General features: G+C 42.9%; 1 protein-coding gene and 1 long non-coding RNA gene across 2 annotated transcripts; one reads left to right on the top strand and one right to left on the bottom strand.

Moving 5' to 3' along the window:
• Positions 1-41: 41 nt before the first annotated feature.
• Positions 42-25725, top strand: LOC115569587 (gamma-aminobutyric acid receptor subunit rho-3-like). The gene is made up of 10 exons (XM_030397574.1): positions 42-552; positions 5478-5590; positions 17983-18050; positions 20244-20467; positions 20745-20827; positions 21700-21837; positions 22711-22863; positions 23114-23175; positions 23553-23684; positions 24883-25725. Exons 1-10 carry the CDS (start codon positions 416-418, stop codon positions 25183-25185), a joined length of 1413 nt encoding a protein of 470 aa, XP_030253434.1. The 5' UTR covers positions 42-415; the 3' UTR covers positions 25186-25725.
• LOC115569588 (uncharacterized) lies at positions 22725-26932 on the bottom strand. Its single transcript, XR_003981564.1, has 3 exons — positions 26528-26932; positions 23583-23651; positions 22725-22857 (listed from the first exon to the last, which is right to left on the bottom strand). It is a non-coding gene; the product is annotated as an uncharacterized LOC115569588 (long non-coding RNA).
• Between the last annotated feature and the right edge of the window lie 358 nt (positions 26933-27290).

Below are 27290 nucleotides of genomic sequence, written 5' to 3'. Positions count from 1 at the left end.
AGGATTAGGGTGGAATTAGTGTCATTCCTCTATCGCCACGAGGAATAGATTCATATCGATTTTAATCAGCGATAGAAAGATCCACAAAACCGCAGATAAAACAGACGGAGAGGGACTGCGACGGGGAGACGAGGGTCGGATGAAGCTGGTCGGAGCAGCGGGAGATTCCCTGGAGATCAGCCGGGATGATCAGCTGGAGACCGATGCAGGAACACATCCCTCGTGTGTGTGTCTACGTTCTGGAGTTCTCTGGTTGAGGAAACTTCCAGGCGCCCGTGGGATGTTTGACCAAAACCACCAGCGTTAGACTGCAGGGTGGTCAGGACGCTCGGCTGCAGAGACGTGGAGCTGCTGGGTCGCTGTGGCTGCTGGGATGCTGGCGCTGTGTCAGTTGTGGCGGGGAAACCTGTGAAACATGAGGGTGGACGTGCTGACTTGCATGGCCGTGGCCGTGGCCAGCCTCGTCGCGATGGCGACCGGCGGCCGCAACTCTGGACGCAGGAAGAACAAGGAGGTGTTCCTCGGGGAGAACAGCAAGTTCAAGTTTGGAGGGTGAGACGCTCGGATGTGTGGATGAATGAGAAGCTTTGAGTGAGCAGTGGAGATGGTTAGAAACATGAAACCAGAGGAATATTTCTGTTTATTAAACCTTCATTTTCTGTCCACTGGTGGCAGAACAGCAAGCTGCAAACTCCACAGACGTATTATCACTTTATCAAACATGAACGAAGCTTCTGCGTCTGAAAAGTGACGCCAGTTCAGAGTGTTTTTTAGAAAAAGCATTGTTTCTAAAGACCAGCAGGAGGCGACTCTATTGGTTTCAGAAAGAAGTCTGATTGTATGTAAGCTTATGAGAACTTGATTTATTACCTCTGCATGCTCAGTATGTAAATTATGTAAGTGGTTCAAAAATCTGATTGGTCAACTAGACATTCAGAACATGCTTAACTTTATTTAGATTTTTAAAAATAATACTGTAGGCTACAGCCCTAATGTTAGCTAGCTAGCATTAGCAAAATCAATGTTAATTACTGTTAGCACCCTTAATGTAAGCTAGCATTAGCCACATTAATTCAGCGTGGAGAAAAAGCTAATAAATCTATTGTTATACACAGAGAGTGGGATGTTTTTTAAATGTGTAAATTGCCTTTATAGACCATTAACTCCCCTTTAAACCATTTATTTCAGCTGTTAAAGTAAAACATATATATCATACATCACAAATTGGTCAACTTTCCTGTTTACTGTCAGAAACAAAAGTGTTATGTGCTTGTTCATCGGAAAAACAAGTTAACGAGACATCGTAAACACATTACAGGAGGACACATTTTGTCTGATGTCAAGAAATTTCAATTTGTCTACTTTTCCTTTAAAACCCTTGAAGTACATTTTGCTGATATTTATTTTCACTGAGTGAGGTTTTGAATACTTCCTCCACCCTTTACAGTTAATAATACACTGAGGTTCCCACGGTCTAACCTCTTTCACTTCCCGGTTTCACAGAAGCTGCTTCTAGTTTTATCATTTTATTTTTAAAAGTGACATAATCACAGTCTCCCTCCCTTAAACACAGTTTTATTCACTTTAAACTGACCACTGCAAGTTGGTAATAATGCAGCTTTTAGCTCCTCGGACAGGTTTTTCTCTTTATTTGTCTGGCATCCAGATTTCCTGGAGCTCCGGTTGGAAACTCTTCGTGGAAACTCGCAGCTGGTTTCTGCCTCACATCTGCCGGTCATGTCATTTTAATTTCCAACTAATTTCAGTCTAACTTCCCTTCAACAGTAAACTGAAGTGAGTTGTTGCATCTTCATTTCCAACTAGTTCATGACATCTAAAGTAAAAAGAAGTTGTTTTTTTTAACCATTTACGTCCTCGCTGAATATAAATATGGACTTTTTTCCTTTTTTTTGCAACTGTGTTGTCAATTAAATTCGTAGCTTGATTCTTAAAGTACTGATTCAGCTTGTTTTCTCCAGTAAAGTAATAGATTACAGGCTCTGACATGTACTCAGAGTATCAGAGTAAAAAGTCTCCCTCTGAAGGACATTTGTGGTCAAAGCTAACTGAAGCTCACGTCATATTAACAGAATTCAAAGACTATTAAAGTTAAAGGTAGAATCAGTAGGATTTGTCCCAGCTGTTCCTGAACGCACCACAAAGACAGTTGATTGTTGAGTCTCATTCCCAGGACGTCAAATAGACACATGTTGGGTTGGTAAAGCGTCCCGAGCAGCAACAAAGAGAGAAAATCAGAAACTCTCTGCAGATACGAGACACTAACACGCCTTTTCTCCACATTCCAGTCTCCCTCTCTGTCTGTTTACGCCTTCTTACGGCTTTTACGTCTTTGTCTCGTTGACGCCAATTAAATATCATCCATAATTCACCTCATCAAACTAAAATAATGAGCCTGTTTTCAAAATGTGAGGAGGAGAAAGTTCAGATGTTTGTGTTCAGATGTAGCGAGGAGAAGACAACGAGATACTTGAGTAAAGATACCTGAAGCATCAACATCAACAAGCAACAAGCATCAAGTACAACAACAAAGTATTTGTACTTTGTTGCTTCTCACTTTAGGATAAAAGAAGTTGAAGGAGGGAAAAATATTTGTATTTGATTACGAGAGTTTTAACTGAAACTTGCACAACAAGACGCACTGTTGTCGACTTCTGATGAGGGTGTTGTGCTGATATTAACACACACACTAGCGTTCAGTCTCTGCCATAAAAGCATGTGACGTGAACTCTGGCTTCATTCCAGAGAAATCATAAAAGCTGATGTGAGTGAGAAAACAATATAACCGTCATCAGCAGCTCACTGTGACTGACAGGTGATCTGAGGGAGGTGCAGAGCAGAAACTGCAGATTAAAGTGAAGTCATGTAGAAATGAGTCAGTCGACTGTGCTCGGAGCATTTAATACCACTGTTTACTTCTACTTCACCACATCTCAGAGGGAAACACTGAACTCTCTACTCCACGGCTCACCAAAGATAATAAATGCAATACTTTTATTCAGGCTGATTTTACTTTCAGAGCCAAAACCTGTTTGAATCTGTGTCGATCTGGACTCAGACTATCAGACGTTTTGGGTCAATTTAATCCTGATTTGCCTGGCCCGGCAATCGGAGGAGAAATCCGATCAGGGATGTGGGACGGTGCTGAAGTTCGGCTCAGATTGTCTGGTAATGTGATGGGTTTGAAACCCGACCAGAACATGAAGCTCGGCGCCGTGATGAGACCCAGAGGAAAGTCTGCTTTAACAAACGTGACAACGTAAAGAAACGTTCATATTAAACTTAGCTGCGGTTTTTGCAGAAACGTACTCGGCTGATATTGATTCTGGTGATTGGGTCGGCGCTGATCAGGCTGTTCAATCAGCACCTGTGTGTGTGTGTGTGTGTGTGTGTGTGTGTGTGTGTGTCCTTATTGTCTTCATGTGGACCAGATGTCTCCAGAACAATATGAAGATTTCTTTCTGTTTTTGTTCCAAAGTGTAATTTTGTTTCATTTTTACTGAACTATGTCAGTAAGATTGATTTTGGGTGAACTCTCTGTCAGGTGAAGAATTAAAGATTAATGATTTTTTAATTTAAATTAAGTGTTGAGTTTATTTAATTGCATTAAGATCGAGGTTGAGATTTGTGTGAAATTTGTTTGAGTTAGGGGATTTCATTGTTTGTTTCAAGGTTAATTTAAGGGATTACAGAAATAGGATTTGGCTCAAACACAATGTTTGACCTCACAATAATAAGAGACCACATGGTGTGTGTGTGTGTGTGTGTGTGTGTGTGTGTGTGGGTGTGTGTGTGCGTGTGTGTGTGTGTGTCGGTGTCAAGGTGTGTGACTTTCAAAGAGGCTTTTGATCAGAGAAAATCTCAAACAGCTTTTATCTCTTTTCTGTGTGCTCACCTGTTCGCTGCACGTGTGTTTGTGTGTGTGGGTGTGTTTACCTCCTTTAACCACACACACACACACACACACACACACACACACACACACACACACACTGCAGCATGTCCTGCATCCGAGAGGCGCCGTGCTCGGGCTGTAATTACACCTCCGACATCCTGAATGTCGTCTCGTTGGGGTTTCCCTGGTTGAATGTCAGACGTATATATAGTAGTTTAACAGTTTATTTAACTGCACGACGTGTTTACTTTATGCCGTCTCGAGTCAACAACTCTCAAACACTGCTCCCAAAGAAATACGTAGTTTAAATATTTTTGAAATCTGACATCACTTTAAGTTATTTGAAGCGGCCTCAGAGGGTTGAAGCTTCATTCATGTTCTCTCTCCGCACATTTCCAACGGTACTGTAGCAGGTCAGCCTGTGGGATATAAAGTGTGCAAGAACCAAAGCAGAATGTGGTGTGTAGATTTATGTTAATCTCCAGAACAACACGCCATAAATGGGCGTGTGAAGGGTGGAGGCAGACCCCCAACCGAGTTCTCCTTAAAGAGCTCTGATGCCATCGTCCTCTGTCTCGATGCAGCAGGTGAAGTTTCGTAGGAAACAAAACATTTCTGGAGCTTCACAGCAAAACGGAGTTGCAGCGTTCTGTTAAACAACTGAAACAGCTGGAGATTTGATTTATTTATTTCCCAAATTGATCTGAAAAGTCATTATTTACACCCTCGAGATGTCGAGCTTGTAAACCCACATTTAGCTCGGCAGCTACGGTGACGTTTACAGCTAGAAAAGTGTCTGAATAACGTTTTTTTTAAATCAATTTAAGATCTCAGGGTTTCTGGAGACTTGGATTCCCCCGGACGAAAAGTTTGGAGCCGTTTTCTGTATTTTTTGGTTGTATTTTACAACAAGTCTCCAGCTGTTTCAGTTGTTTAGCAGAATGCTGCAGCTCTGCTTCACTGTGACGCTCCAGAAATGTTTTTGTGGACTACGAAACGTCACCTGACTTTAAATCAGCAGTGGAGGGAGGAGATGATGACTGGATTTACATTTATTAGGTGAACTGCTCCTTTAAGTACAACTTGTTACGTTCCACCACTGATGATATAAAGACAGGAGACACATTGCAGAGGTCATTGTTCTTTCCGCTCTGACTTTCATATGAAGGTTGAGGAAGAAAGGACTCATGGGAAGTGTAGTGCATGTCGTCGCTACCTGCCTCCCAGCAGCCGGTTTTATCAGTCACCGAGGATTGTTTTGGAACGCGATCAAACGCTTTGTGCATTAGGCAGAGAACATGTGCACACACGTGTGTACGCATGCACGTGTGTTTGTTTGTTGGTGGAGCTTTTCCACGGCTTTGATTAAGGTTATGGTTTTTTGGCAGACTGAGAGCGAGATTCAGCTGCAGGCAGGCAGGGAGGGAGGAAACCGCAAAGTGTGTTTTCTCTAATCAAAACCCGCAATTACAGTCGTGATTAACCAACTAATCACTCAACACACTGTCTGTTTCTTGTGTGTGTGTGTGTGTGTGTGTGTGTGTGTGTGTGTGTGTGTGCGCAGACGCATCGACTACAAACTGAAGAGGCAGGACAGCACCAAAACACTGCTAATCAAGAGTGAACAGCTGCTGAGGATTGAGGAGCACGACTTCGCTCTGAGACCAGGCTTCGGAGGTCAGACACACACTCACACACACACACACACACACACATATAACACACACACACACCCTTGCATTTTCCTTTGTGAGGACGAAGCAAAATGACCTCACAAGTAAAAATGTCCTCACAAGAAAGGTGAGATTTCAAGAGTTGGTCCATAAAAACACAGCAATACAAACACACACACGTTTGTCTTTATGTGTTTGTGAGGACTGCTGTTGCCATAACACATTCCGTCGATTCACACATGTGACCCCTCCTGATCAGATGTCACTTACCCGCTCTATATTCAACCAGCACCTACGTCATTAGAACCAACAGATACAACAAACAGCTTCATTCGTAACGTTTGCCGAATGAACAAGTCAGCCCTCATAGTTATGAATCTGCTGTAGATTGTGTTTCACAACGTTTATACAGTTGCTTCTAACGCAACAAGTCTCAAAATTGAGCGTTTTCTTAAGGGAGTCTGGTGGCTTTCTTTCTCCAAATCAGTCACAGGTTTTTACAGCAATGTTACAACAAAGTGACCCTTTTTCCTTTTTACAAGGAAGGAAAATAAAGAATTTCCAAGAAGGCACGGATGAGTAATAATTTGCGGGAGCCGTTTCTCCTCATGATGCAACAGCTCATAAAGGAAACCTGGTTTTTAAATGTCAGTGTTCTCAGCTCTCAGTGCTTCTGACTAAATCTGTTCAGTTTCTCTCGTCCTGTTTGTTCTTTCAAACACCTGCTGTGTTTCACTGTTTTACTGCTGCTGAAAACACGTTTCCTGTGATGCTGCTTCATAATAAAAGCTTTGATAACAAAATAATTAAACCTGGAAATTAAACCTGTTTGTAACTGAATTAGTGGAGCCGTTTTGTTAGTGTGCTGGGAAAAGTGCGCCATTGTGTTAAGACACACCTTCAAGCACCAAGTCAAACCCAGTAGAACCGGGCCGGCCCTTCAGAAAACCTGTGGGTGACATCACAGTGGCTCTGCCCAAAATTTTACACAATAAAGTGGTCTTATTGTCTGTAAAACTCATGTTACAATATACATTTCTTATGTTGAAATGCTTAACTTTTAGAAAGTCCTTAGACATAGTGAATGTCCCGAAGTTGCACAAAACTGAAATTGGACCTCAGAAAGATAGCAAAACAAGCCTTCACACAAACACACACACGCCCACACACACACACACACACACACACACACACACACAGGGACACCTCATCTCATCTCGGATCTCTGATGATTTAATCCACTCACTAACACAACGTCCTAAAGAGGAAATCAGTCCTCGTCCCACGCTGATGATGCGTACGCGTTGGTTTGATGATGGGCACTGGGTCACCCACACAACTGATGTGTCAATCCCAAAATCACCAGCGCTGACCCAGATTACACCATTGTGTGGCAGCAGGAGTGTGTGTGTGTGTGTATGTGTGTGTGTGTGAGTGTGTGTGTGTTCATTTGAAATACAGTAGGACTCTGTGTGCTCACTCAAATGTGATTGTGTGTCCCTTTTGTGTGTTTTGGCAATATAATGAGTGCTTCACTGTTGTGTGTGTGTGTGTGTGTGTGTGTGTGTGTGTGTGTGTGTGTGTGAGTCGGGGGGATTCATGTGTATTAATCTGGATTATATTCCAGGTCTGGAGCAGATGGAGGGGTGGGAAACAAACCGAGGTCTGGGATGGAGATCATCGGTATCAAACACACGACAATGGAAGCCGGCAGACACGCAAACACACGATGCTAAAAGGCAAATGTCTCTGTAATCTGCACTGTGAGTGGAGATGATCGGTCTCGGTTCAGGCGGTCTCGACTGCAACGTTTGAGGAAGGTTTGTGTTATCGAAACGCCAGTCGAATGAATAAATTGTGATGCTGGAGCAACATGCAAGAGCAGCATGCAGAAAGTGATCAAGTAAAAAACGTCTTTCTGGCCTCGACTTTTACAGCGATCAGCCTCAACATTAAACGCAAAAGCCGTAAGAAGGCGTAAACAGACAGAGAGGGAGACTGGAATGTGGAGAAAAGGCGTGTTAGTGTCTCGTATCTGCAGAGAGTTTCTGATTTTCTCTCTTTGTTGCTGCTCGGGACGCTTTACCAACCCAACATGTGTCTATTTGACGTCCTGGGAATGAGACTCAACAATCAACTGTCTTTGTGGTGCGTTCAGGAACAGCTGGGACAAATTCTACTGATTCTACCTTTAACTTTAATAGTCTTTGAATTCTATTAATATGACGTGAGCTTCAGTTAGCTTTGACTACAAATGTCCTTCAGAGGGAGACTTTTTACTCTGATACTCTGAGTACATGTCAGAGCCTGTAATCTATTACTTTACTGGAGTAAAGAAGCTGAATCAGTACTTCTACTTTTACACAAGTATCTGAACTTCTACTGGAGGAAACAACATGTGGACAGTTGGCACTTCTGAAACACTGGGATTCTTAGTTGGAGCAGGATTTTGCATCTTAAAGGGATATTCCGGTGTAAGTTTAATCCATGGTCTAAATCACTGTGAAACTGTGTTAGACTCCCTCTCGAGAGATCAAGTTAGCAGACCGCTAATTTACGGAGTTTTATCAACCTCAGAAACGACCGCACGACAACAATACACTGCAGTAAATGGATCCAAATATAAACCGCCACCAAAAAGCCACAAATAATGCTCAGAACAGCACCAAACTTCAGCAACAGTACAAATAGGGTCTCAGCACATAGTCCGGGGCATCTAACCTCCGCTAGCTTAGCTGGATTTCTATTGTGAAGCTAAAAACAGATTTCAACTCTCCTCCATCAGCTTCCGGGTCGGGGAAGTCCCGACGCGACGATTACCGAGTGCGGTTAGAAATGCTCAATTCCGTTCTTTTCCCTGTCCGCTCTCGATAATAACTGTTATAAACTGGCAGGTAAGACACATATGAACTTTGATTGCTTTTCCATGGAGTCATAATCATACATTTTCATCCATGAGCCGCGGAACTCTACTGCACTCGGTAATCGACTCGTCGGGACTTCCCGTCAACAGGAAGCTGCTGCAGAAGAGTGGTAAATTTAGTCAGCTTTTCAGTAGAAATCCAGCTAAGCTAGCGGAGGTTAGATGCCCCGGACTATGTGCTGAGACCCTATTTGTACTGTTGCTGAAGTTTGGTGCTGTTCTGAGCATTATTTGTGGCTTTTTGGTGGCGGTTTATATTTGGATCCATTTACTGCAGTGTATTGTTGTCGTGCGGTCGTTTCTGAGGTTGATAAAACTCCGTAAATTAGCGGTCTGCTAACTTGATCTCTCGAGAGGGAGTCTAACACAGTTTCACAGTGATTTAGACCATGGATTAAATTTACACCGGAATATCCCTTTAATAAATGTACATTAAATTTTAATTCTTTCAGTGTAGAATAACGGTGCGATGGTGAAATACGATCGGTCTCGTTTGAATGCAGTATCTTATCTTTCGTCTTGATGAGTCTGAGGTGAACAGCGGAGATGCTCTGTTCATGTTGCTCAGGAATGTTCCTGCTGCATTGTCGCAGCAAACGTTGAACCTGGGCGACCACCCTGAGTTTGTCTTTGATGGAGCCTCCACGCCGGCCCGATTGAAGTCGGCCCACGTGAGATATGAAAGGATTCTAATCAAGAAACCAACACTGACCTTTACGTATAAACACTGAAACTGTGGGCTCCAGTTTGATCCTGACCTGAGAGGTTTTCACAGTCATTATTTTCATGGCCACAAAGACGGAGCATGTCACAAAAATGTAAACATCTTCTAAGTTTTTTCAGAAAGGACAATGCTGTCATCTCTCTGGTGATGACAGTTTCTTCCTTTCATTCTTCTGTTGATGTAAAGACGTGAAAATCCCCCAAAACTGGATTGTAAACTCTTTGTCTTGGTGACTGCCTCTACTTTGGACTAGAAATCCTGGAAATACCTGGAAAACTTGTTTGTAACTTGAGTGTTCAGATCCTTCACAGACTGACAGTGTTTGGATAATGTTTCTTTTAAAAGTAACTCATTACGGTACAAGATTACTGCCATTAAAAAGTACGTTAGTGTGTTATCTAGTGAGAAAAGTGACATGTTAGAGTTTCCAAATATGACGTTATTTTGTGGCCTTATTTGTAGCCGTCTTCACAGACGCAGTACAACATTTACATCTTTATTATGCTAAGCCTTCTTCAACTCGTGTTGCCCAAATATTCAGAATAATGGGAATATTTCTACAAAGTTAATGCTGTCCTCTCTGCAGTCTCACTACGTTTAATCAGCTCAACAGAAACAGAGACGATGCTTCAGGGATTTTATTTGTACTTTGTGGTGACAAAAGGACAAGACAGCAATTTTTTTTCTGGTACTGGATTACTTTGAACTAAATAACAGACAACTTGAATTGCAGAACTAACATGTTACGTTACTTGTTAAAACAAAGAATTAATCTGAGTATGCTAACAGATTGTTTTGGAACAAGTGACCTCTGTGTCGGTCGATACGGTTGGTTGGCGTCCTGCTTGTCTCTGTGGTCCTGCCTGTCATTCAGGGTGGGGACAACAAAAGCACCACTGTCTGCCCCACGGCCCGGCTGCGGCATTTCACCGGACTGTAATTTTACACTGAGGAAATTCTCAGCGTTTTCTGCCTCATGATAAGCCGATAGCTGCCCTGTGTGTGTGTGTGTGTGTGTGTGTGTGTGTGTGAGATCCGAGAAGCTGAAGCATCAAAACATTCTGGGTCCTCTCGAGGGACCCGAGTCCTAAAATACACCATGTGACATTTTCTTGCTATTCGGTGCACGTGTGAAAGACTTACCGCGTTTCTGCATCGAGGTCAGCCTCTAAAGGACGTCTGTAAACTTTAAATGAGACCCTATAAACTTTACATCGGCCACATCGGTCTGGGGACGTTATAGTTGGACACCATGATGCAAAATGTGCTGCTGTTCTTCACGTAGGAACTTCGTCTGGCTTCAGTTCCAGGTACCAAATCTCAGATCTGATTGGCTGATTCATTGCTGAGTTTCTGAACTCATGAGAGACGGATTAAAAACAGAATGATCCAAATCAAAGCAGCAGGAGTGGAGATATGCTGACTTTAAGTCTGGATCCTACATTTCCCATGATGCAACTTGATAGTGTCTATCTTTAAAGGAACTGTTTATGCAAAAAAAGTCAGCATTCTGGAGCTTCACAGTAAAACAGAGCAGCAGCGTTCTGCTAAAGAACTGAAGCAGCTGGTTCAGACTAAAGTGGATCAATGCAGCTCGTCTGAGATCCCAAATTGATCTGAATAAACATTATTTACACCATAAAGCTTGTGCAAACGCGTCAGACTGGTTACACGCTAACACTTTTAGCTTTGCAGCTTAAAAAAGGCTGTAAAACATTTTAAAAATTCAATCTGGGAGATGTCGGCTGAGCTGTGCAGAGCCGTTTCATGTTTTTTTGGTTGGAGGAAGGAGATGATGACTGTTTTTGAATGAACAGTTCCTGTAAATATAGACATTATCAAGTTGCATCATGGGAAATGTAGGATCCAGACTTAAAGTCAGCATATCTCCATTCCTGCTGCTTTGATTTCGATCATTCTGTTTATTTGTCTCCCATGAAATAGTTAATTACCTCTTTATCTTTCTACCACAACCAGCTCATTGTTACTTCGACGTCATGTTTCACCTGCGTCTGTTTGTTGGTTGGTTTGTCAACGAGATTACACAAAAGCTGCTGAACAGATTTCTACAGAACTTGGATGGAGGATGAATCTCGGCCCAGAATAGACCGGATTAACGTTTGGTGCGGATCCTGATAAAGGGACGCACCTCAAACATCCTGAGCCCGCCACATCTTTTACACTAAAAATGAATAGAAAGATGATCAAAATTAATACATTTTCTATCAAATGACTGATTGATTATTCAAGTAATTGTTTTAATCTATACCTCATATGTTTTATATGTAGAAATCTTAACTTGAAATGCACTTCAAGCTGTCGGTAAAGCTCAAGTAGAAAGCAGTGATGTGCACAAGGGGGGAGCAGGGGGAAGTCGCCCCCCGACGTGGCCCAATTGTTGAAAAACACTCACTAAAGTGTCCTCCTGGGAGCCAAAACATGCCCTAAAGTGCCTTCTTGGGAGCCAAAACACACGCTAAAGTGCCCTCTTTGGAGCCAAAACGCGCTAAAGTGCCCTCTTGGGAGCCAAAAAAGCGTGCCAAAGTGCCCTCTTGGTTGGCAAAACACACTAAACTGCCCTCTTGGTTGGCAAAGCACACTAAACTGCCCCCTTGGCTGGTTAAAACATGATATACTGCCCTCTTGGGAGCCAAAACACGCGCTAAGGTGCCCTCTTGGGAGCCAAAACACACGCTAAAGTGCCCTCTTGGGAGCCAAAACACACGGTAAAGTGCCCTTTTTTTCGCCCCTGCCCTTCAAAAAGTCTGTGCACGCCACTGGGAGAAAGTGAACAAAACAAAAAACAAATCCTGACATCTATGAGAGCAAAAACAAACATTTCCTCAACATTCAGCCGTGATGTAAAGCACACATTATTTGCAGTCGGTGCTTCATCCAAAACCACCGCCGTGGTTCTGTAAAGGTTTAGTACATAAAGGCTGCGTGTGTTTCAGTCCGCTGTGAGCTTTAATTACAATACAGTCAGTCTAAGCTGCCAGGGTTGAGTCGGTATAGATTGTGTAGGAGTCTGACGCTCACGCTCTCAAAGAGCTGCCCAGAGAATCACCTCATAATCCTCTTCACCACCTTTCACCTCTCTCCTTTCTCTGATCGCTGACAGAATCTAAACACACAGCGGGCGACCGAGGAACAAACACCCTGAGACCTCAAAGCTGCATCATGCTGCTTATGAATTGATCCATCTGCAGCGTTGTGTTCAGGGATTAAAAGACAGAGCGCACAAATGTTTTAGGACAAAATAACATGACCTTAAAACATGATTTTGATGTGTTATTAGAGTAAATCTGCAGCAGCTCACTCACTGAGATGCTGTAGGTTTACTCAAATACAAAGTCCAAAGCTGGATTGAGCGACCGGCAGGACAACCGAAAGACAAACAATTAACTTTTCAGGCCAAACACAGAAAAGATATCCTTGTTTAGAAGGCCGGATCACCCAGAGTTCACCTGCACAGACAGAAGAGATGACAGCTGTGACTCAAACATCATTAATCACAATGACTCATGCTGCAGAAAGAATGCGACCACCTGAGGCTGTGTACCGACTGACTCCGCTTGTGAAACAGGCAGAGCAGGAACAAACCGAGACCGACCATTTCCTCCAGTTTCCTGGTTTGTAGCAGAACTAATTGAGCGGAGGCCCATCTGCGACAGAGACCAACATCTGTATTCACTCAGTGTGCTTTCTCCAGAGTTTCAGGCTCGCTGTGAAGAAATCCCTGACAGTAACTTACTCATCAACATGTTTACACCAGCTGATTAGAAAAATCAGCTGAAACCACAGAAGGGTTCAGCTCATGATGCCGCAGCCGTTGTTGTGTTCAGTTTGAGTTTGCTTCTTTTTTTTCTTCTGGTGTTCAACCACGTCTTTACACAGACCTGTCTCCACCACAACATTTCAGATCAAACTGTTGAACTTAACGGGCAGCTTGGTGAGAAGAGGTGGACTCCGTGTTTATAACATCGATGCTCAATGTTTAAAACTTGAGGAAGGAGATCGGAGACAGCTCATAGTTCAAACAGCATTCACAGAGCAAAACGCAGGTCTGTTACAAAGTGAAGACTCAATATCTGAAGAGAAAGGCATGGTATATATCGCTCTCTGTGGGTGTGTTTTTCCATTACAATAGTTCCTAATTTATGACCTGCACTTAAGGGAATACTTCACAGAGAGGGAAGTGATAAGCTCCAGTGGTCACTCAACACCAGACACAGGTAATAAAACGGCCTGAAACAAGGTCACAGGTTACAGGTCATGTTAAACAGCTACATTGAACATTCCTGTGTAAGACTTCAGTTCACATCTCTCTTTATGAAGTACAAAATTTCCATCACACTCACAAACACTCAAAGTTGATGGACAGTGTTTCCCAGATGTTGAACTTGAAACACAGAAAACACAGACGACGTTATCATCACCACCTTGTTGCTGCCGTGTACATTCACCCCGACACAAATTCAAAGCTGCACTCCGTGTTTTTGTATATTTGTATATAAATACCTGCATATATGTTGTGTAATTTTTGGTGCATGAAGGTTTGTTTACAGGATAGTTGTTCCCTACCTGATATCGGTGTAAAAGTGCAGCATCATCTTCACTGTCACACAGTGTGTTTGCATGCACATCTTAGTCGGATTACAGCCATAGTTCGACTATGCTACTCAGTCAGACAACTGCAATTATCCGAGTATACATGCCGGTGAGAAAATCGGATTATTGGCTGAAGCATGTCATACCCCGGTATGCTAGGTGGCGCTGTACCCATTTCAACTAGTGTTAACAGAAACACCTCCGGCTGACCTCTTTACATCACCAGCAACAACAAACTGCCTCGGCATTCGTGAAAGATGGCGTACGAAGAGCGAGACAAAGCTATATCTTTGTACACTTCGTATATGGTGTACATGATAATGACACAAACTAGATGCACAATGGCGCTCTTTCTTGCGGTGATTTCGTAGGAAAGACGCCGCCGCCGCCGCCGTCCTTCTACTTCCAGCTCATGGCCCCGGGAAAGAAATCTCGCGCTTGTGCATATCGCGAAAATCCGATCTGATAGAACGTATACATGCAGGAGTAATACGAATATCAATCGAATAATCTAGGTGTTTTAATTCGACTATGAGAAATCCGATCCGGTCCGATTTTAGTCAGACATAGGTGTATGCATGCATCTTAAAGATCCGTTCATAGTCGGACTAACACAGTAATTCGGTTTTCTTGAGTGTCATGTAAACGCACTGACAAGAAGTAGATCCTCTGTACTTTCTTGGTGAGGGAGCTGATGAGGTCCCGGGTGATGATGGTGGCCAGGAGGTGGACAGATTGCTTCGTCCAAACAGGAAGTGAAGGTGTTAATGGGTCTCACGTCTGAAATCTGTCCAAACACAAAACGGCTGTGGGTTGATGTTGAATCATCATATGACCTCCTTTCGCACGTGTCTCTCCATAAACCTCCTGTTTTAAACACAATCTGCCTGAGTGTAACATGGGAAAAGGAAAAGGAGAGAGTGACCTTCTGTCTCAGGTTTTTCCCACAAACAGCACTCGTCGTCTGGGTTACTCTAAATGTTGAGTCTGCACCGCTGGTGGTTTTTTACGAGTCACGGCGGGACAAAGCCGGCCTGCGGCGGGAGCTTTACGGTCCTGGCTGTCAGATGAACTTCATTAAATAAAGTGTTCATTGAGCTGCCGGCCTGCGAACATTCAAGCAGAATTAACACACTTTACATCTAAAAAGCACACAGACACTTTGGAGTGCATCTTTTTTTAATTCTTGTTGACCCTGAGAGTGAAAAGAGGAATGTAACCTGGTAAACCACGTCCAGACGGAGGTCACGGACAAACCCAGACTCGTGTGTGAGGCTGTGTGTTTATGTATGGCCTTCTAATCCAGCAGACCTGGTTTCAGTGATTTGCAAAAAGCATTTTCATTTTCTTGGTCTCGATCAGTGACCGCTGAGACACCAATGACCAAAAACCAGAGCAAAATGAAAGTACAAAACTTTTCGCACGTGTAGGTTAAACTTGGGTTATGTTTCTTTTTAAAGAAGTATTTGTAAATCCAGAACTTCTGGAGGAATAAACACCTGGACTCTCATCAGATTCTGCTCTGATCCGACGGGAGGAGAACTCAGAGACTTTTTAACTTCTGGGGATTAAAAAGGTGATTTCTCTTCACTCCTGTTGATCAGCCTGACTGCAGCAGAGATCCGGAGCTGACCTCCACTGTCGGGTGGTTCTGTTCTGTTCTGTTGACTGCTGACTGGAGCTGGAGGGGAAATGGACTTTACTTCATAAGCGTAACATTACAGAGAGGAGACAGAGAACCAGAACCAGAACCAGACTCTCTGCTGAGTGCTGAATGCAGTCCGTCAGTCCTTCAGTGTCTTATCCTGTGAACACCACAGGGTGGCGACTGTAACACACAAGCTGCAGAAAGTTCACTTCCCCTCTAAATTTACTGATACGTGAATAATCTCACATCCCGTTCGCTGTTCAACTCTCTACTTCAGGCTGCGGCCACAGTATTGTTACACATGGCCGGTCATTTGTTGGTGAAAATCTTGCTATTGATTTGGGGACAATGACATGACTGGTTAGTTAGCTAATTGTGTTAGCTAGCATACTGTCAAATTATATTTACTGTTTGTTAACCGTATGCAATGTTATTGACTTTGAATCTTGCTAGCATAGCGTTAGCTTTCTGGCTCATCGCTGAGCGGACTAGAATATCTCCCGTTGCCAAGTCGTATCTAAGGTCCGTCCTATTTACTGGAGGAGTGAACAACGTCTCTGTTGCATAAGAATCTTACCGGAGATTAATGATTGTTCCAGGTATTAGTCAAACCCTCAGGCGCTACCAGGGAAACTAAGTTATGGCTTGTAAAAAACACATGAAAATGTAAATTAATGGTACGAATTTCTTTTCTTTGGCAAGTGAACATGGTATAAGCGGGATAATGCCCTTCGAGGTGTCCATAAACAGGAGTTAATGGCCTCCGCATCGTCCATTAACTCCTGTTTATGGACACCTCGTCGGGCATTATCCCTTACTTATTGCACCGAATTTTAAATTTAATATTAAAAGTTATTATGGTCTGATTTGGAGCTGCATGCTAGCAGCCTGGGGGTTGGTCGTTCCACCGCTGTTGTCCAGACTGAAATATCTCAACAACAAGAAGATGGTTTGCCATTAAATTTAGTTCAGAGTTCCCAGAGGATGAATCCCTGACTTTTTTATTGAGATAAAACATTTGTGGTTTTAAGTAAAATGTCTCAACAATTGCTGGATGGATCAACAGGACTGTGCTAACTTTACATCTGCTGCCATCGTCTGGTCAAAACTTGCACTTCGTGTTTAATGCTAAAAAGCAAGTGCTAAAATGCTAAACTAAAAATATTACTTACAGTAAAAGTAAGTAGCTTCTAATCATCAGCATGTTAGCGTTGTCTTTGTGAATATATTCATCAGGGATACGATTAGAAAGCTAAAGTTAGCATTTAGCTCAAAGCTGTGCAGCCCCACAGAGCCGCTGATGTTGTTCCAGCTGTGGGATATTACAAAAAATCAGACAACTTAATCAACCCAACTGTTGTTCATTCAGTCAATACCTTGTTCAACTTCTCTGCAAGTTTTCTTCATGTTCACTCCAGCTGGTCCAGAACTCTGCAGCGGACCTCGATCAAACCCAAACATAGATCACACTTACCTGTCACTTCTAGGAACGATTTTAAGGGATTAGTGTTGGTGTAAGAGTTATTGCATGGTCAGGCTTTTCTAAATTTAAAGTGATTGTTGACCTCAGGCTTCTGTGAGCAGCCTCACATTAGCCTTACAGGCGGAGATGTTTAGGAGTTTAAGATAACAGGAAAATCACTGCTGATGCTTGTGGTTCGAGGCAGGAATGACCCTGGTTAGTCAGCAGGCCGCAGCAACGGATGAATCCTAAAATGCCCCGAGTGAGCTGACCACCAAACATCATCACAGTCAGAAACCCTCCTTCCTAAAGTTTGCTTGTCATGATTGCAAACAGAGACTGAGTAGCTGCGATTGGAGATTGTTTTTTGTGGGGGATTTGAGCCGTTTTAGCTATTTCTGCTCTGTTTGTGTGCACAAATCAGGTTGTTCAGGCGGTTAGACAAGCGTAATCTGCTAATGAGGCGGATGGAGTCGGGGAGTGTGGAGGACAGATGTTGATGCTGCGGTGAGCTGTTGTTGTTACCAGTGTTTGACCAAAATGAGGCTTGAGGGCTGATAGAGATGATGTGATACAGGCTCCTGAAACTCAGGTTGTGTAATTTCGGAACAGATTATTGCAAATTTGTTTGCATTTTTGGTGTTTTTTTTTCCAAAGTTTTACTCATGTTCTGGTGGGGAAAAGCCTCTGAAACAGGATGTTTACCCTCGTTGGGCACAAACACTGGACTTTTCAGGTTTTCTGAATAAAATTGTGTAATTTCCTTTAACATGTCAGCACCGGTTACTGATTTCCCCCATTGTGCATTTTTTTAAAGATGTTCACCGATAATTCTTCACTAAGAAATGTATCAAATGTTTTGTTACATGATACTAAACACAAGCTGCAGAATCTCAAATTGCAAATGGATGTTTTTTTTGCAGCACACCTTTGGAGATCTGAGGAGAGCGAATGTTTTCCTGGACGCTGTATTGATGTTGCCTTGATTAATGACTTTAAAGCTAATGATGATCTTATCTTGGCTTCAGGCGCAGCCATCCCTGTTGGCATCGATGTGCAGGTGGAGAGCATCGACAGCATCTCAGAGGTCAACATGGTGAGCGTCAAATGACTCCGAGCTGTGGTGATGAACCTGACAGGACGGAGGAAACTCTCCAGAGGAAATTAAAAAACGTGTAGGGCTCCACCTTTAAAGGGATATTCCGGTGTAAATTTAATCCATGGTCTAAATCACCGTGAAACTGTGTTAGACTCCCTCTCGAGAGATCAAGTTAGCAGACCGCTAATTTACGGAGTTTTATCAACCTCAGAAACGACCGCACGACAACAATACACTGCAGTAAATGGATCCAAATATAAACCGCCACCAAAAAGCCACAAATAATGCTCAGAACAGCACCAAACTTCAGCAACAGTACAAATAGGGTCTCAGCACATAGTCCGGGGCATCTAACCTCCGCTAGCTTAGCTGGATTTCTATTGTGAAGCTAAAAACAGATTTCAACTCTCCTCCATCAGCTTCCGGGTCGGGGAAGTCCCGACGCGACGATTACCGAGTGCGGTTAGAAATGCTCAATTCCGTTCTTTTCCCTGTCCGCTCTCGATAATAACTGTTATAAACTGGCAGGTAAGACACATATGAACTTTGATTGCTTTTCCATGGAGTCATAATCACACATTTTCATCCATGAGCCGCGGAACTCTACTGCACTCGGTAATCGACTCGTCGGGACTTCCCGTCAACAGGAAGCTGCTGCAGAAGAGTGGTAAATTTAGTCAGCTTTTCAGTAGAAATCCAGCTAAGCTAGCGGAGGTTAGATGCCCCGGACTATGTGCTGAGACCCTATTTGTACTGTTGCTGAAGTTTGGTGCTGTTCTGAGCATTATTTGTGGCTTTTTGGTGGCGGTTTATATTTGGATCCATTTACTGCAGTGTATTGTTGTCGTGCGGTCGTTTCTGAGGTTGATAAAACTTCGTAAATTAGCGGTCTGCTAACTTGATCTCTCGAGAGGGAGTCTAACACAGTTTCATGGTGTGTTAGACCATGGATTAAATTTACACCGGAATATCTCTTTAAGACCGATACAGTTGTCATTTTTACACCCAGTGCCCACGTTGTGTAAGAAGCAAAAGTCTTAAAGTGAAGTGTGGTCGGGCGCTTTGTTATCTTGATGCAGCAGAAAAGCAACTGTGACACAGAACAACAAATATTGATTTTTCCTGCTGTTTGTAGGGCACACTATTCTGATATCCGTCATTTTAAACATTTCCATGCATGCAGTAATGTCACTGCAGTAAACACCCCGGCACGTTTAGGTAGCAAAAACTAAAAGCTGTAAGTTTGAAGAAACAGAGTTAAAGTTTTGGCTTCAGAAATAATTAATTTCATACAGCTCTGATGGAGCTCAGGATTTATAAGGAGGACTTCACTCCAAAATGTTTTTTTTGTGTATGACCCTTTGGATGATTAGCAGAGAACAGAAACAGATCCTGACTGCGTGTAAATGCTCCTTGTTTCCAGATTATCTGCAGTTTAATTCACAATAAACAAGAAGCTAACCGCTCTGTTACTTCCTTAAATCATTCAGTAAAACACACAAATTTCAGAATCTTTTAGGATTTTATCTGCTCTTACAGAAAGCTGGAACATCAGAGAGTTTACAAAAAAAAAAGCTTGTGATCTGCTGCTCTGACATCACTTCCTGTCTGGTTTGTGACCCCTCGATGGTCTCTGCTTTTAACTCAAGCAGCCACTTACTTACAAGTGCTTTATCGAGTTCCTGCAGCCGAGAGAGATGAATGGTTGAGATGATGGTGCACATTGTCATCGTGTCCTCGGGCTGCTGCAGAAAAATGTCCATCACTTTCTTTACTGGCACTGATTTCTGAGCCTCTTCAGCGCCAATACCCCCAAAATAAAACTAAAGGACTTGAAAAAAAATTCAGACTTTGACATCAAATGATGATCCACCCTTCCCGTTTTTGTTTGCAGTAACTAATAGTTATACAATAAGAAAGTGTTTATACTAAAAGGTTGAAAACCTCCGATTAAATGCTGTGAAAGATGTGTTTCTGTTCAAGCACATTTTTCGGCATTGTTTCATACAGATTCATGTTCTGAAGGGCAGTAAAACACGAGAACAAATAAAGTCAAACATACAGAAAGAGAGAGGCTGGGAAATAAAGAGACAGATGAACGCAGTCAAAACAAAAGAAAAGTAATGATTAAGACAGATAAAGAACTGTTATGTGATTATGTATGAATGGTCTTTGTTGTTGCGCGTGCAGGACTTCACCATGACTCTTTACCTGCGTCACTACTGGAAAGACGAGCGGTTGGCGTTTCCGTCCCGAAACAACCTGAGCAGGACGTTTGACTCGAGGCTCGTGAAGAAGATTTGGGTTCCTGACGTCTTCTTCGTCCACTCCAAGCGCTCCTTCATCCACGACACCACCATGGAGAACATCATGCTGCGGGTTTACCCCGACGGAAACATCCTCTACAGCGTCAGGTACGGGACAGGGACGGGTGGAGACGGAGGAAGGGAAGTTGTGGAGGTAAAATGGAGGTTGTGGGCTTGAAGATGCTCCTGAAGACATCTGGTAAAAAGTTTTGGCTGCAAGACTTGAGCTGAAAATCACCTGTTTGTTCGCAGTCCTTCTGGGCCAGCGTCAGCACGGCTGGGTCACCTGAAAGGAAAAAACCTGAGAAAATAACAAGACTGTGAGGTCAGGAGAGGTCGATGCAGGATGTGATGAGTAACTTGAGTTTGTTTTTGTGTGTTTCAGGGTCACTGTGACGGCTCTCTGCTCCATGGACTTCAGCAGCTTCCCTCTGGACACACAGAACTGCTCGCTGGAGCTGGAGAGCTGTGAGACACACACACACACACACACACACACACACACACACACACACACACACACACACACACACACACACAGAATGCAGCAAACACAGTCCTTGAATCTCTAATGTTGAGGTCTCACTGTTGGCAGGAATGCGAGGTGTTGTAATTTGCGAGGACGTGCACGTACAGCAACTGACTGACTGGAAATAAACGGCGCTGGGAAATATGCGACTTGATATGTTCACCCCCTCATGGCGACAGCAGGGGCCTCCACAAAGACCTCATGGTGTCAAAATCACTTCCAAATTCCCCATATCCCAATCTGATCCAGCATCTGTGGGTAATACCGGAACAAGTCCGGACCAGGCTGCACCGTTGATCAAACTTTTCTCCGATCCCTCGAGGCGTTGGCTCAGGACCTCTGGGTGTGTCCTGTGGTGTTTGGCACCAGGCGTTGGTTGCAGAGTCTTCGAGTCCTGTTGTTTGGGAGGTGGGGCCTCCATGGACTGGACTTGTTGTGGCGCATCCCACCGAAGCTTCATCAGTTTGGGATCCTTGAATTTGGAGGCCAAGACTTGATCTCTTTGTTACGCTCCTCAGGCCATTCATGAGTAGTTTTGCGGAGCGCTGTACTTTGTCTGCAGCTGTGTTTTGGACGCAAGCTTTCCCAGCAGAACAGGATATTGTGATGTCATAATCAAAGTGAATCACTTCACCCGTCAGTCCTTTCGATGCCGTGGTTGATAGACGTATATAAACTCTTCCACCGTGTTCACATGCAACAACACAAACAAGTAAAACTCAGATGACTGTCACTAAATCCAACCAACATCTGTGTCTGTCCTCTGTTTTCCATGACACTGAACACCTCTCTGCTCTCTCTCTTTCCACAGATGCGTATAATGAGAACGACCTGATGCTTTACTGGAAGAATGGGAACGACTCTCTGAGGACAGACGAGATCGTCTTGTCTCAGTTTTTCATTGAGCATTTCCACGCCTCCAGCGGCCTGGCTTTCTACAGCAGCACCGGTGTGTGTGTGTGTGTTTGTGTGTGTGTGTTTGTGTGTGTGTCTCTTAATAACCTACATTCTCTGTGAATGGGCTGAGGTTTCTGTTTTCAAAAAGATGCAGAAAGTTGTTCACTAATGAAAAACTGATTTTCAACAGTGGTGTCTATAAACATTTGTCTACTTTTCTGGGTCCAGTGAATGAATGTAAACAATATCTTCATGTAAAACATTTGCTGAATTAACAAGAAGGCCCATATTATTATGAATTTGTCATTTACAGTGTTTCACACAGTTTACAAAGTTTCTCCTAACTGGACAACTCATAAAATTGTGCGATTTTTAAAGGGAGTCTGGTGACTTTCCCCAGGCAGTTTACAGAAGTGGCCTGTAGTGGTTACTGTTTATTGTATTTATACAATTTACTGTCAAAATGCTGTTATCCTTAATGAATAAAGTGTTCAGACAGCTGCTAAATATTGGCGGGTTAGATAGACTGATACAGAGATACTGCCACAAACTGACAAACTTTTAATGCCGAATTTACAAGAAGGCTCCAATGAATTAGAATTTGTCGTAGCAAAATTTACAGAGTTTGTTTTAGCGTCTCCTCGCACAACAAGTCTTAAAACACATGATTTGTTAAGGGAGTCTGGTGATGTTGCAGTATGCGGCTGTTCTGCTGGCTAATTAAATGCAGAATCTAGTTCTCTTAAAAGTGAGTTGCATTTTCATACTTTTTATCTGCATCTGTATGTGTGCAGTCTATATCTGTCTTGTCTATATCAGATTGACATTTTGGGAATTCAGAAAATAATGTCATGCTCAGCTGTCTTGAACACAAAAGACTCTCCTCCTGTTTGACATCCTCCCCCGTCTCCTCTCGTCTCGTTAGGTTGGTACAACCGTCTCTTCATTAACTTCATCCTGCGGAGGCACATCTTCTTCTTCATGCTGCAGACGTACTTTCCCACCATGCTGATGGTCGTCCTCTCCTGGGTTTCCTTCTGGATCGACAGGAGGGCCGTTCCTGCACGAGTCTCTTTGGGTAACACGTTACATTAATTACATTAATTGATTAACTTGAACCAAAAACCAAAGTGTTAACACTTAAAAAGTAATGATTTACTCTGTGAGGACAGCATCATGTGACTGTATGAACTTATTTGTGTTATTGGGATAGACAGCAGGTGCAAATATTACGTTTGCACATGTAAAATGTCTGTTTTTGCTTCTAAAGTACACAAAGTTTTCAGGCGAGCTGTGAGGTAAAGACTCGTCTTGTCGTCCTCCTGCAGGTATAACCACAGTGCTCACCATGTCCACCATCATCACAGGAGTGTCCTCCTCCATGCCTCAGGTAACAGCTCTGTTTGTTTGCCTTCAGGTGCGGTAACAAACTTTACAAACTAACATTTTTTCCAAGGAAAGAAACAACTTCATGTTTTGTATTTGATACCGAATTTACAAGAAGGCATTATTAATATAAATCTGTCATAGCAACATTTCACAAAGTGTGTAAAGTTCCTCATCATACAAAAAATCTTTAAATTACATGATTTGTTAAGGGAGTCTGGTGATGTTGCAGTAACTGGTCACCAGACCCCATGTGGCTGCTCTGAGGGCTTGATTTAGTTCATAATGCACTGCACATCTGACCTCCACCTGCTTCATGTGTGAGTTATATTTTTATTCTCTCCATGTTTGACGTTGTGTATGTGTGTGTTTGTTGTCCAGGTGTCGTATGTGAAGGCGGTGGACATCTACCTGTGGACCAGCTTCCTGTTCGTCTTCCTGTCTGTGATCGAGTACGCAGCTGTGAACTACTGCACCACTCTGGAGGAGATGAGGAAGATGAAGAAGGGGAAGGTCAGCACGGACTGTTACACCAAACATCAGCAGGGAGGGAAAAGTGGGAGGAACAGAGAGACATGGCAGCCATATTTCACTGTGTGTCTCCCTCTAGTGGCCAAACAGAGACACTACACCACAGCACAGACAGGGACTCTAATCTGGCATTGTTCAAGTATTTTTCCAGGGCTGGGATGTAACTAAATACATCTACTCATGTAAAAAATGGAGGTACTTGGATAACAGATTCGTTTTTATCCTTTTTATGTAAAATTGTCAAAAACATTTCATGGTTTAAAGGAGAAATTAGTAAAATATGGCTGGTTTTACCTGGGAGATAAAAAGCAACTTATCAAAATAAACTCACAAAATATCAAGACAGTTTTTGCACCTGTTTTACTAATTAAACAGAATAAAACTGTACAATGTCTGCCAAACAAGCGGTGTGTTTATGTGCTCTTGCAATAATCAGAAACAACATTATTCTGACTAGGAAAATTCACATGACTGCCTATGACAGTAGGAACAACTAATCGGACAGTCTGAGAATAATTTGGTACATGAGTTGCTGAGTTAAAGTCATATGACTCTGAAACAAACCCTACAGAGACCCACAGAGACCCACAGAGACCCACAGATATCCACAGAGACCCACAGAGACCCACAGAGACCCACAGAGACCCACAGAGACCCGCAGAGACCCACAGAGACATACAGAGACCCACAGAGACATACAGAGACCCACAGAGACATACAGAGACCCACAGAGACCCACAGAGACCCGCAGAGACCCACAGAGACATACAGAGACCCACAGAGACATACAGAGACCCGCAGAGACCCACAGAGACCCACAGAGACCCACAGAGACATACAGACACCCACAGAGACCCACAGAGACCCACAGAGACATACAGACACCCACAGAGACCCACAGAGACCCACAGAGACATACAGACACCCACAGAGACCCACAGAGACCCACAGAGACCCACAGAGACCCACAGAGACCCCCAGAGACCCACAGATATCCACAGAGACCCACAGAGACCCCCAGAGATCCACAGACACCCACAGACACCCACATAGACCTACAGAGACCCACAGACACCCACAGAGACCCACAGAGACCCGCAGAGACCCACAGATGGTTCTGGAGCTGTGTTTGTCTGCTCAGCATGTCCTCAGCTTCTGTCTTCTCCCTGTTCCGTTTCAGATCCCGTCCACCTTCAACGCCAGCCAGGCGATGGCCTTCGACGGCTGTTTCCATGACAATGACATTGAGCTGACTCCGTTCTCCCGCGTCGCTCCCACTCTGACCTCTGACCCCCTCACCACGCCGGCCCAGACCCCAGACGTCCGGCCCGCAGAGGGGACTCGCCTGCGCCGGCAGCGCTCTGTGCGGGAGAACGTGGACCTGCTGGTCAGCAACAGCTACATGATCGACTCGTACTCCCGGCTGGCCTTCCCACTGTCCTACCTGCTCTTCAACACCATCTACTGGAGCCTGTACTCCTGATGCAGCACTGTGAGCTCCTCGTGGTGTACTTGAACAGGGTTCAGTCAGAGAGCATTCTGGGGGATTCCTCCATGGACACTTGATCACAGAGGAGCCCCTTCAGCTCCGGCTTCAGCATTAATCATCTCCTCTTCAACAGAGATAGAAGCACTCGAGTTCCTCAGATGAAGTCTCACGCTGACGTTTGTCTCACAGGAGTGTGATGAATCCTGAGACTTGGATAATGACTCTGCTTTCTGTGCTTCAGAAGAACTTTTCATTGTAATGACACATTTGTCTGTTTCCTTAGCTGCAGGGAAATATCCTATTAGGATCAAACTTGTGTGATAATGTTCTTCTTACTTCCCCTTTTTGATGAATAACCAACCACCTGCTGTACGTTGGAATTTAATTTCTTTTCTCATTAAATTTTTATCTTGTTCATGAGGATGTAAAAGTGAATTTGTGTTCTGCAGGGTTCTATTGTACCTGTGTTGTGTGTCTGATTTTTGGGGTTGATTGCGACCTGCAGGTGGCTCTTTGTATATTTATGTTTTAATAAATATATTTTATATTCTAAAAGTTGACAAGCAAAATAAGAAATAAATAAAGTTTTCACTTTATGTTGGAAACAGAATTCACATCATTTACTGATGTAAAAGTATATTATAAAGAAATCCAACTAGATAATTAGTTGGCCGATTATAAAGATTAAAAACATAATGCTAACACAGAGTGCACTTTTTAACAGCTAAATATCATATTTTCACACTCAAGTTAATATCTGACTACTTTCAGGATGAAGAATACATTTTTAAAAAGCTCTTCATTATGGGAAATATTATTTAATACAAAATATAACTAAACAATCAGCTATGAAAACAAAAACCAACAAACAGAAAAACAAAATATGGACAAAAATTGAGAAATGTCATTTATTTTTTTAAAATTATGGAGGACTACATTTACCAAAAATCTTAACCCATAAAACAAATATGTCTTATCGCCTCAATAATATTGTAAGTATTAAAATAAAATTAAAAATTAAAAATTAAAGAATTTTATTTTGTAGGAAGTTGATCTAGGATGCATTTGAGGACCTTCGTATTTCTATAATCCTGTGCTACAGAACGAATTAATACTCTAATTGGCTGATTTTAAGGAGACTATTAAATTAAAAAGACATGAAGGGGATTAAATGAGCTGATTCATTATATTTTTTTCATTTATTATGTTTCCATTAAAAACTTTTAAATAACCCTAACCCAAAAAGATGATAAAGTAGTAGAATAAGTGTTATTGAACGGTTGATTGAGTAAATAAATCACGAAAAATACTACTGATTAAAAAGAAAATCATTTACCTTTCCTGTCAATTGTCCTGTGGATATGACATGTCCGATGGGAGTCCAGCAGGTGTACTTTAAAATCATCTAAAATAAGATCACACAATTTCCAGATTTCATTTAAACGCGCAGTTCCCCTGGTAACTACAGACAGTCACGTTAAAGTGTGGTTTGGGGGAAAACCGCAGGGACAAAGTCACAGTCCCGCACACAAACCGCAAGAAATCGAGCCTGACTTTAACGCAGCAGGAGGACAGGTGACAGGTGAGTCAGCGTCAATGTCAACAACTCGGACAGAAGCAGGTTGTTGTTTTTTTTACAGGATTGTGTTAAAATATGTTGGTTTAACGTTAGCTAGCAGTGACCGTTAGCTTCTTTTAACGTTAATGTTGTGGTTCGATTAATGGACGTTAGCTAGCTAACTTAACGGTAGATTGCTAATTGCGAACTCCGCTATGTTAGCTGCTGTTTTCACCAGAGGCTAACAGCTCGGGCAACTTGACTTATTGCGCATTATTATTATGCACCTTATTTCGCTACTTAGATTCAAGTTTTACCACAAAACATATCTGCTAATGCCTGTTTTTAGTCGATTAAAATGTGCTGAAGCTAACTTCACGTAGCTTATAGCTCACAAAGTTTGCTAACAAGATGCTTTGTAAACGTTAGCCGTTAGCGCTAACGTCAGTTACGATGGTACCCATCAGAAATTAGTGAGAAATCAACTTTATCCCGCATTTTAACGCATTTTCTTTACCTCACTCAGCCTGGTTAGCTGAAA

The sequence above is a fragment of the Sparus aurata genome, chromosome 19 (genome assembly GCF_900880675.1).
Source record: "Sparus aurata chromosome 19, fSpaAur1.1, whole genome shotgun sequence".
Taxonomy (NCBI): domain Eukaryota; kingdom Metazoa; phylum Chordata; class Actinopteri; order Spariformes; family Sparidae; genus Sparus; species Sparus aurata.
Note: the sequence above shows the minus strand (reverse complement) of the source record. Positions and strands in the feature narration are given on the sequence as shown.